Genomic DNA, 12089 nt, shown 5'->3' on the forward strand with positions numbered 1-12089 from the left:
AAATCTTGTTTAGAAAATCGATAGAAAAATATACAGGTTATATCTGGCTGTGGTTCTACAATTAACTGATCGACAGATATTGTTGTTTTTAACTTATGTTAATTAGTTTCTACTTTGTTTTTTGATGTATTTGAATAAATTTGTTTACTCATATGTGATAGTTCTTTCTTACGTGAGCAGTATGATCTATTTTTGCATTTTGCCTTGAGAGTTGTCGCAGAGCTCCGTGCCTGCACTTGGTAAAGAGTGCTGTGCAAGAACAGTTTAACAGTTTTGCAGTTTCCACAATTACCATTATATTAAGTAATTGATATGTTTCACTTTGGGTTTTTTTACACAACGTTCAAAATGTTCTTGGGTGTCACTTTCACAACAATAAATTAGACACAGAACACACACAGATTCAGTCAATGCTGGCACAATTAATTTATGTTACATATCAAATCAATATCATCCCTCCTTCCCGTCCCATTTCAGGGAACTATGTGAGCAAAAAACACAATATAGTCTACATTAGTCCTTACAATATAGCTTAATATACTGTAAGTACTTTTGCTTATCTTAATAGTATTCCTTTGAAGTCGGTTGTAATAAACAATGAATGTGACAATAACAATTCAGCTTTAAAGTGTTCCTTATGTCGGTATTCCATATTCAGTGAATGGTAAATTTGTGATAATTAGTAAGTGCAGGACCAATTTGCAAGATTTGTAAAGAAAGGTTTGAATAAAATTTTTATGTTTAAAGAAGCAGGTACAGTTTTGTGATTCCTTTCATTGTCTTAAAGCATGTATATTTGCATCCCAATATAAAATTGGAAAGTACTTAATGCTGTGCCATAGTTTACTTTAGGACTTTGTAAAGTTGGCTTCATTATGTTGTCTTTTTACATTGTAAATAAACAAGGCAATAATTGTATTCATTTTTAATGAAGGAGTTATTTTTTATACAGAGAAAGAAAGACAAAGAGGAAATTTATTCTCCTTGCTAACATGAGATGAAATGATGAACATCTATTAACATGTTGTTTGATGCAGGCCACCAGATTGCAAAAATTCACTTTAAATAGATTTTTTGCAACTATAATCTCTGGTTTGTTTTCATTGCACATAGGTGAGGATTCTGTTGCAATTATGTCAAGCATTATTGATAATGGACAGTCCTCTCTAGTAATGTGTTTGAGTGTAAAATAGTCTGAGTTCATATTATTCATAAAACAGAGGATTCAGGACTAAAATGTAATAAATTAATCCATGCACATGTTTTTATTGCACAGTCATCATAGGTTTGATAATAGATGTCTTCCTTTAACAAATCCAAAATGGTTTTGTGTTATTATAGAAAGATACCATTTGTTGATTCTTTTTGATAAAGATTGCAAACAGCATCTTGACATCATTGTTCAATCAGGGAATTTGCACACTCTTTACAGGTTTTTATACTTTAGGAAAACCACTAATTGATTTCTGATATAGCTTACATTAATAGAGATAATTTAAAATGCTGTTTTAAAAAATGTTTTGTTTTTTTTTTCCTCTAAAACTCCAATGACTAGCTGTCTGGAACTGGGGCTCTACTGCTTTGTAGAGAATGTATAGGATATCGGAGAGCCTTAAAGGAAAGCTCCTATGTGCCCAGTGGCATTAGAAGTGGCATTTCTATTTTTATGCAGGGAAATCACTGGTGTAAAGTCTCTGTGCTCATAATGTGAATACTGTGGCTGGTGGGTTCTACCAAAATATAATATTAGATAAAGGGCACCCATGGGAACACATAAAACTTTTTTTCCCATGTCATGTATTGAATGGATACAGTTATCCAACACCAACTGGCACTGTGTGGAAATAGTAATTGCACATGTATTTTTAATAACCTGTTGTGCCATCTTTAGCTACAATAACTGTACTCCGATATTTCCAACAAATGCAATGTCAGTCCTGCACATCACTATAGAGGAATTTTAGTCCACAGAATTATTTTCATGGACTTTCAACCAATAATCACTTGTTTCAGGTCATGCTAAAGTTTTTGTTAGGTTTAGTTCCTGAACCTGGACTAGGCCAATTCAAAATTTAAATTTTGCTTCTTTTCATCCACTCTGATGTAGACTAATTTTTATGTTTTGGATCATTGTTTTGCTGCATGCTGCGTGATCTGTGTTTCATCTTGAGCTCAATGAAGGATGTCTGGACCCCCTTAATAATTTTCTAAAGTAGAATAGAATTCATGATTTCTTCAGTTATAGAAAATTGTCCACATCCTGTGACAACAAAGCACCCTCACACCATTAGAATTGCACAGACTTATCTGACCACTGATATGATGTTCTTACCATGGAATGTAATTTTGTCAAGCCTGAATTAAGACCCCCAGAGGCCCCTAGGTGACGTAAAGAATAAAGGTTCTTAATAGGGAGTTGATCATACTTTTAACAATGCAGCGTGTGGACACAAGGTTATTGTAGTGTGGTCATAACCCCCTTTACTTTTTGGGTGTCAATAATCAATCGTGTTATCAAGTTGAGGAATTTTTGTGTCCTTTGGTGATTTTGTCACACAGACACTAAATTGTTTCTTTGAGCTTCACTCATGGTGATTTTGACGTGTGGATATTCAGTTATTTCATTGGGGGGGAAACCACTCCATCACAGGACCCTAGTCACACACCCAGAACTCACTGTAGATTTGCTCCAGAATATTGTGTTTGGGAACAATGTCATCTAGAAGGTCCAACTTTTGTCTTACTTCTTCAGAGGAGAAAATTCTATCAAAAGACTTGGTTATCGTCCAGGTGGTTCCTGGCAAATGAGAGTTGGGCATTTGTGTGATTTCCACCTTCATGCTCTCCAGTGAAGCCCACCTTCCCCAGTGTCTTTTTCATTGTGCAAATCTTATATTTTGTTTTAGAATTGTATGTGATTTTCAGAAAGATTTTATATCGTGCTCTTGGAGTAATTTAGACATGCATGTCACTCCCAGGAAAATTCACTACTATTTCTCATGTTTCTACCTGAGCCTTATGACTTTGACTGTGGTTCAGTGGAGTTCCCATGTCTTAAAAGTAGGTGTTGCATCACATAAGCACATTTGGTTTTCATAACCAGTGCTCTCCTGTGATGTGCAATACTTAGAGCAATACTTACAATTATGTGTGGGTGATTAATAATGAGAGGCCTACATCTTCTTCTATAAACTAAAACAATAGTGGTATAATTTCAGCACTGAGTTTGCCGAGTTGCACTCAGAAGTCAAGAAACGTTGTTATTTAAAAAACATATCTAAAAACAAGCAGAAACTTACCAGAATTGGAACTGAATTAATATTATTAAGTTAATTAAAAAAATCAAAATATGCAGCAAATAGGACTCTTTTTGCCATCAGTGCTCAATATATTGGAGACTGTGAAAATTACAATACATAAATAACTCAGCTGCAAAAGAAGGTCAGTGTCAGGGCAAATTTAGCTGGGGGCACTGGAATTTCTTAGGGAGGTCAATGTCTGATGGCAAATAAAGTCCAGATTATTTTCAATTCACATTAGGTATCCCTGAGAGTCCATTACCAACACTTTCAAGAAAACTAGTTTTGCTTTTCATTTGCTTTTTCAGTATTTGCTGTGAGTTTATTTGTAATTTTTTCGTTCTTTCAATTGAGTTCTTGACTTTTACAACTAGTACCAAATATTTTCCTATATTGCATTTTGAGTTGAGTTCTCTGTCCATGTTTTTGACATACAGTACATGAAAGTATTGGGACACACCTCTTAATTATTGAATTTGGGTGTTCCAGTCAGACCCATTGCCACAGGTGTATAAAATCAAGCACCTAGCCATGCAGTCTCCATTTACAAACATTTGTGAAACAAAATGGGTCGTTCTGAAGAGCTCAGTGACTTCAAGCGTGGTACTGTGATAGGATGCCACCTTTGCAGTGAAATTTCATCCCTGCTGGATATTCCACTGTCAACTGTAAGTGGTATTTTTAGAAAATGGAAGTGTTTAGGAACAACAGCAACTCAGCCATGAAGTGGAAGACCACATAAAGTCACAGAGCAGGGTCAGCAACTGCTAAGGTGAATGGTGCATAAAAGTCACCAACACTCTGCTGATTCCATAGCTGAAAAGTCCCAAACCTTCACTTTTGCATTAAGGTAAGCACAAAAACTGTGTGGTGGAAGTGTCATGGAATGGGTTTCCTGCGTGCAAGCCTCACATCACCAAGTCCTCTGTCAAGCGTCAGTTGGAGTGGTGTAAAGCACACCGCCACAGGTCTGTGGAACAGTGGAAATGTGTTCTATGAAGTGTTGAATTACGCTTCTTTGTTTAGCAGTCAGATGGGCGAGTCTGGGTTTGGCAGATCCCAGGATAATGTTACCTGCCTGACTGCATTGTGCCAACTGTGCAGGTTGGTGGAGGAGGGATAATGATGTGGGACTGTTTTTAAGGGTTTGGGCTAGGCCTCTTTCTTCTGGTGAAGGGCAGTCTTAATGCTTCAGTACACCATGACATTTTGGACAATGCTACACTTCCAACTTTGTGGAAACAGTTTGGAGAAGGCCCTTTTCTATTCCAGCATGATTATGCCCCAGTGCACAAAGCAAGGTCCATAAAAACATGGTTTGATAAGTTCGGTGTGGAAGAATTTGACTGGCCTGCACAGTGCCCTGACCACAAAGCCATCGAACACCTTTGGGATCAACTGGAATGGAGATTGCGCGCCAGGCCTTCTTGTCCAACATCAGTATCTGACCTCATAAATGCTCTATGGAATGTAAAGACACAAATTCCCATAGAAACACTCCAAAATCTTGTGGAAAGCCTTCTAAGAAAAGTGGAAGCTGTCATAGCTGCACAGAGGTGTCCAACTCCATATTAAAGTCTATATATTTGAATGCAGTGTCATTAAAGTCCCTGTTGGTTTAATGGTCAGGCACTCCAATTCTTTTGTCCATATAATATAATTGTGTGAAACTTGACGGGAGGTATTGTGATACTGAGGAGGTTGTATTAGCAACAAACTCTCACCAGCTTTACCTAGTTTTGTAATAAAAAACAAAGAGAACCATACAATATTCATTGAGATCAAGTGGTTTGAATAAGTTTTTATACTAATCCATAGTTCAATTGTTTCTGTACAGACATTAAATACAATGGGATGATTTGTTAAGCAAAAAGTATACATTTTACAAGGCTTAAAGCATTGTGAGAAATCGTATCTTACAAGGCAGACCTGTCAGTTTTTACAGCAGATAGCACATCATTTCACTCATTAAACTAATTTAGAAAAAAACATATACGTACAAATATGTAAGAGAAAATATAGCAGGATATTAAGCCAGATAACTTGGTCAACTAAATCCAAGGGATAAAAAGAAGTCTCAAAACATTGTCCATTCATGTAATGCTTAATGGAGGAGATCAAGATATTTTAGTACATTGTATGTTATGGTTTTCACTAAGTGGCATTATTGATTATGACCAAAATGTTACATTTTGGACTCATCCATATATTTAACATTATTTCTAAAAGTTAATGGATTATCCAAATGGTGCAGGTTTTGCCCTTCTCTTAATGGGAGCTTGTTAAGGTCTAAACCTGGTCATCAGGGGCATAGATCTAGTGGCACAGGGTTCTTCTAGATATCTTGGATAGCTGTCCTTGTTGCTCTTTAGTATAATTTTAAAGAAACTCCACATGTTCAGACAATGTGTTCTTAAATTATATCCATTCATAAACTATTTGTCTTGGGTAAATTTAAAGATTCCAATTCTGTTTATATAGATTCCAGTTCTATATATATACATTAGATATTATATAGACTCCAATTCTACTTATATAGATTGTATATACTTTTTATACAACTACAAAGATAAATGTTGACAGAAATGTGAATTTCTACTAAGATGCACAATAGAATTTCATTCTCTTGTTTTCGTTATATGTAGAAATCAACTTTAATGACTAGGAGTTGCATTTAAAAAAATCAGTATATTGACGTTAAATTGAAATTGTTTTCATGATCCAAAAAAGAAATTTAAAAAATAACAGCAAGTAGAAACCAAATGAGGCAGAAAGTGAATATAAGACAAGGAAATACATGTTTCCTTGTTCAAAATGAAATACTTTTTATATATTTCTTTTCTTGCATGTTCTAGTTTTTGTAGCTATGATGAGTCTTTTTATAATAATAAATAATACATCAGTACAGTGTCCATTCTGAAATAGCAGTTTCCATTTAAAAAAATGCATACATTTGTATTCAATATAGAGAAAGTGGATTAACAAAATCTGCTTAGTGCATTGAAATTAAAGTAGACTAATTGTGAAAGAAATGCTTGTGGAATTTGAAACCACACAAACATCAATTATGGCCCTGATTTTGTTCCAGAGTAGGCAGAATACCATAGTTTCCATAAACCCCATGAAAAGTATATTACATCATAAACTCACTTTAAGTATTTTAAACAAGTCAACAGAAGACTACGTTCAGTAAATGAGAAACAGTGTTGTAAATTATCTGCTGTTTTAGAATCTGTATATAAATTTGCATCATGCAGAACAATGAAGACTTCAGAGGCAGTCAATAGACTGGGAGCTATAATCTTAAATTATGGAGCTCACCAGTCAAATTTACCTCTGTGCGTAACACACCACCATTCTTTTACAGCCTCCACATGGTAATGTTTTATATGAAAAAGTGTATTTTGACATACAGTATCTTCTACTGTTAATCATAATCAGTGAGGCAAAGTGAATAGGGCGCTGAAGTTTAAACTGTCTGGCTGCTTAATCAGGCCCCACCTCTGATTCACTTTGTATCCAGTGCAGTCCAATTGATTAATCCTTCTATGTTGCACTTGTATCAAATATAGACATTTGTCTATGAATCTCTACTTGCAAATTGATTTCAACATGAAACATGCACTCTATAAATAAATATGATTAGTACTACTAGTATTACAGATATTGTTGGCTGGTAACAACAGTTATTCTGCTGTTAGTTCAGATGCATTTTGCCTAAATACTTAAACAATTTAACAAGCTCCTTAAAAAAATTCAATATTCAGTCCAACTGATTCTACCTCCGGTGTCTTAGCTTTTGATGTTTGATATTGACATTCTCTTTTTAGGCGTTCTCGCATGTAATGTGAGAAGTACCTCTGGGATAGCCATGTCTGTTTGTCTGTACACATGAAACAACTCACCTTCCCATGGACTGCTTTTAGTTGAAATTGGCACACATACAGTATGCTTCAAAGAAATTTGTAGAGACTGTTACAGTTTCGTTGAGATATCTCACAAGTTTGTGCTGTTCAAATTTTTAAATTTCTAAATCTCTCACTGAAAACCATTGGTGAATGAATGTGCAAACTTGTCCATCTTAAAACCGATGAAACATTATGTGTGGCTTCAAATACAACTTATATAATTTTTATATTTTCCTGTATTCACCTCCAATAGCAGCTGCTAATAGCAAACAGAACCCCAATACAAATTAATGAAACAACAGCAGACTGTGTGTGCTTGTAATAACTCACTACCATGAGCTACCAGTGCACTCGTGAAGGAGGCATGGCGCTACTGCAACTCGGACACGAAAGATGGAGTCTTGTCTTGTTTTGTTTCATTTTTTTTTTGATGGTTTGGAAGTTGTCAAGCTTAAAATTTAATTGATAGCATGTTAAGTCTGGGACAGGAATTCCACAATGGGGAAGAGGACGACTGTTGTACTGTTGCTATTGTTGATGCTGGTTACATCCTGTATTGGTATACAACATGACACTGATATCATGCCCTTCAAGGGACATGGCTATGCGTTGTGGGGTTGCAGCAGGGAGTGGCTGCTGTCTCTACGGAGGAAAGCTATACCAGAACCAGGCTCGCTCAATAAAATTCTGGAGGAGTTGCTGCAATGGCAAGGAGACAATTGGCTGCATAAACAACATTTCTGCCGAAGGTATAACAAGCCACCATTACCATCAGTACTTCAAAACAATGCATGCTTCCTGAAGAGTAAGATGGAGGAGTTACAACTGAACCTGAAAGTGTGCAATGAGTACTGTGAGTCTTGTCTCGTGATTTATACAGAGACTTGGTTTCAAAGAGATATCACCGATCCACTGATTCAGGTACGAGATTTATGGATAGGAATAGTAACTCAGGTAAATTGCAGGGTGGAGGCATTTGTGTTAATATCAATGATTCTTGGTGCAGAAATTACACATTTAAAGACATATTAAGCACTCCTGATCTTGAACCCTTATATCTAAGTCTAAGATCTTCTTATTTCCCGAAAGATTATAGGAATATTGTTATTTATTCCACCTAGTAGAAATGCATCTAAGGCTGTGTTACGGATAGTATGGATGTAGTGTTAAATTCTATGTACAGAGTATCTTACCTGGATTATGTACCACTGTCAGAGGTTCTACAAAAGAAACTGAGAAAGATCCTCTGTTAGGAATGGTTCAAAAGATGGTTATGTTAGGCTGACCAAAAATGGCATATATTTTAAAAGACTATATGAGTTAATTATTGAAGATCATTGCATACTGTGGATTCTACATGTAGTAAGGCCCGAGAAATTGTAAGAAGAATTACTATACATGTTCCATTAAAAGCCATTGAGAAATAGTTCAGATGAAATCTCTAGCTAGAAGTGTGTTCTGGTGGTCCATGAGGTTGTGGGTTCAGAACCCACCACTGACACTGGGTGACCCTGAGCAAGTCACTTCATCTGCCTGTACTCCAGTTAGAAAAAGAAAAAAAGAAATGTAACCAATTGTTGTAAGTCTCGGTGGATGACAGCATCAGTAAAATAGGTAAATGTATTGAAGCAGAAGTGAGTAAGTGTACCATCTGTCAGCAGTAGCACAGTTTACCAGCTACAGCCCCAGTTCTTATTTGGAAATATGCAAATGCTGCATGGTAAAGGGTACATGTAGACTTTGCCAAAGATCAAAAACTGATGTTTACAGTTGTAATGAATGCTAGTTGGCCTGAAATTATCCACATCCATTCTACTATAGCTACTAAATCTATTTAAGTTCTGAGGAACTCTTTTACTTCTTATGTTTTTCCTAAGGAACCAGTATCTGATAATGGCAAGCAATGGTGAAGATATCAGTCCAGAATTGTAAGAAATGTCTTGCATTGTTTCCCCAAATTTCAGTATGGTTACTACAACACACCTCACATTAAAACACCAAAGACTGCAGCTGTAAATTTCCTAAAAAGGCGAATTTGTATTACTTTATGTTGTCGCTGATTAGACCTCAGTTCTCTGAAAAAATGCAAGCTGCCAACACTCTAAGAATCAGATCCTTCACTCTAGGCCAAAAGGTATTGGTGCAGAATTACAGGGGAGGGGAGAAATATCTAAATGGAATAATTAGAGAAGTGCTTGGTTCAGTAACTTGTATGGTTAAGGTCAATGGAAATTATGTTAAGAGTCGTGTTAATCAGGTGTTGACAGGGAGATTACCCTGCCCATGCAGGAGCATTGTGGGCTTGTGACAGTGTTCTGAATGCTGAGACTGAAAATGAGACTAATGTGCAACAAAATACTGTATTACAAAGCATGGAAGAGCAGGCCCATGCATCACCACCACCTCAGTGTATTGTCAAGATGAGTTGTCCTGTAAGAATTGGGCACGCTCCCAAACGTATGAGATGTTTCTTCTTTGGTTTTTTATATACATAAAAGAAAATGCAAATGGTCATTTTTAAACTTCTCTTTATGTGTAAAGAATCTATAGAAATTGAGGTAGTGTTGTACACTTACAGTATATCATTTATATATAAAAATATATGTAATATGTACAATGTGTTCTCATTGGTGGTTAATTTAGTTTAAAAAAGGAGCATTACATGCATTTTCAAGGTTATTTGGAGAGGCTTGATTAAAAATGAAAGTAAGCTCTGAGCAATGCAAACAAAAATAAAAAATGTTTTTAACCTTTGCCTTGTTGACATTTGTTCAAAATTTAGCAGTCAAACTCGTCAAAAATGGCTAAGTAGAATTGTAAACACTGAATTCTAAGACATTCTTAAATTTCACAGATTTTTGGGGCAAGTTATTTTTGACTTTGGTTTTCTGTGGTGGATTCTTAATGACAATTAATAAACAATATAGAGTGTTTTTAATAAAGTGTGTTTTGTTGTCTATAGAATGAACTGGATGAATCCCAGATTCAACTTGCTGCTGATGATGTGGAACTGCCAAAAGAGCTAGCTAAAATGATTCAAGAAGACAATGAGGAGGAGGAGGAAAAGGACTCTGTCATTGCCCAGTTATCCAATATTCAGAACTTGGACCTGGATTCAATAAAAGATAAGGCACAGGCCACCCTTGAAGACCTGAAGCAAAGTGCTGAAAAATGCAGTATCATGTGATGAGTTTTAAAATTGTAGTTTACTTTGTCTCAAAAACTCACATTACTACAGGTTTTGGCCCTAAGAACAAATGCCCACAATCGACCACCCTCCTAAAAGACCCATTCAGAATTAGAGGAATCTGAAACAAAAGTATATCACAAAATTAGGAGCATGTTTATTGTATTGCATTAAATTATCAACTCATCAGCCAATTTCCTAATCAGCTGCCTAATCCAAGTGTAGGGTTGTGGGGGAACCTGGATTAGGTGCAGGTTCATCGTGAGGCACATTCACACACACACACACACATATACACTCATTCACACTCCAGTATACATGTCTTTAAGATGTGGGAAGAAAAACACATGCAGAGATTGTGCAAATTCCGCAAAAGTACACAGCAACCATGCCATCATTTAGACTCAGGATTTTAAAGCTGTGAACTAGCAGTGTTAAAAGCTCTTCCACTTTCTGATTATTTACTTCAGTATTAAGCTATTTATATTATCTTGAAACCCTGGTTATTTTTCCTAGATTACATAAGACTTGTCATAATCCTTGTTGATTATTTTTATCCTTTATATTGAAAATTAACATGTAAAAATTGAAATGAGATATTATTGAAAGAAGATGCAATAACACGAAAAGAAAGCAATCGGAGATGAAACTATGTTCTGATTTGATGTTAGTTTCATCTGTAGAATCACTGGATAAAACATTTACATTTACTGTATGATAATTGACCATCAATCTTAGATATATGCTGTATAAACATACAATCAAACTAACACTACAGGATAAAATAGTTTCAAAACTGAATGCATCTATTAATCACATAGATGTGTATCTTCTGAAGTACCTGTTTCAACAATCCTCACAAACAACTTTGAAGAACTTTATAACTCTCCATCACTAAACATTCACCCATAACAACCTGGAGACACTTTAATTACCTTTGATATGCCCATTTTGCTCAGACATTGCAGTACATTATGTACAGTCGTCCTGAATATACCGCATCTTCCTAAAATTTTAAATCAATCAAATGTTTAGTGTTTTCCAAGGTACAATAGTGAATACATCTTTGAAATGAGATACTGTAGGTTGGGAGCGTGCACCGATTACAGCACGTTGCCACACCACACAGATTAAAATTCAACTGCAGCCATGCAACGGATGACACCTCAGCACCAGAACACTGAACAGTGTGAGTTTTTTTTGCAGTGGCTGGACTGCCAATCCTGCCACCAATCCCGAAGTTTTCCCTGCAAATTTGGGGACCTGCTTGCAGGGCTGGATGTAGATTAATATCATACCCAGGATGGAGCAATTCCAGGTTAAGGGCTTTGCTTAGGCCCCACCGGAGTAGTGTCACTTCTGGCACTTATGGGCTCCGAACCACAGACTGTAAAATATTGCAGGAAACCAGTTGTACCTCTTCATATAGCTTTTTACTTTGAATATTCCAATGTTTGTTTAGTTGTGTAAGTAATAAACAGCAAATTCCCCAATATTGTGTGTAAAAAAAAAAAAAATACACAATGAATATTATAGCTAAATATAATTCATACTTTTGACGTTTGATTTCACGTTTGACAGAATATAAATCCACTGTTGTGCCAAACTTCCACCTGTTCTTTAGCTATATTTATTTTGCACATGTTGTTTGCAAAGCATAATTATATATGTAAATGTTTACATGATTTTAGTTTA

At 35.8% G+C, this 12089-nt stretch overlaps 1 protein-coding gene across 1 annotated transcript in view; it reads left to right on the top strand.

The window, feature by feature from the left end:
- The window catches only part of cplx3a (complexin 3a), a 32573-nt gene extending 21002 nt beyond the window's left edge, over positions 1–11571 (top strand). The window contains exon 3 of the mRNA XM_039773182.1: positions 10170–11571. Coding sequence (XP_039629116.1) covers positions 10170–10394 — 225 coding nt within the window. The 3' untranslated portion in view covers positions 10395–11571. The remainder of the gene's footprint in view (positions 1–10169) is intronic.
- Positions 11572–12089: the final 518 nt, after the last annotated feature.

The sequence above is a fragment of the Polypterus senegalus genome, chromosome 12, assembly GCF_016835505.1.
Source record: "Polypterus senegalus isolate Bchr_013 chromosome 12, ASM1683550v1, whole genome shotgun sequence".
Lineage (NCBI taxonomy): Eukaryota > Metazoa > Chordata > Cladistia > Polypteriformes > Polypteridae > Polypterus > Polypterus senegalus.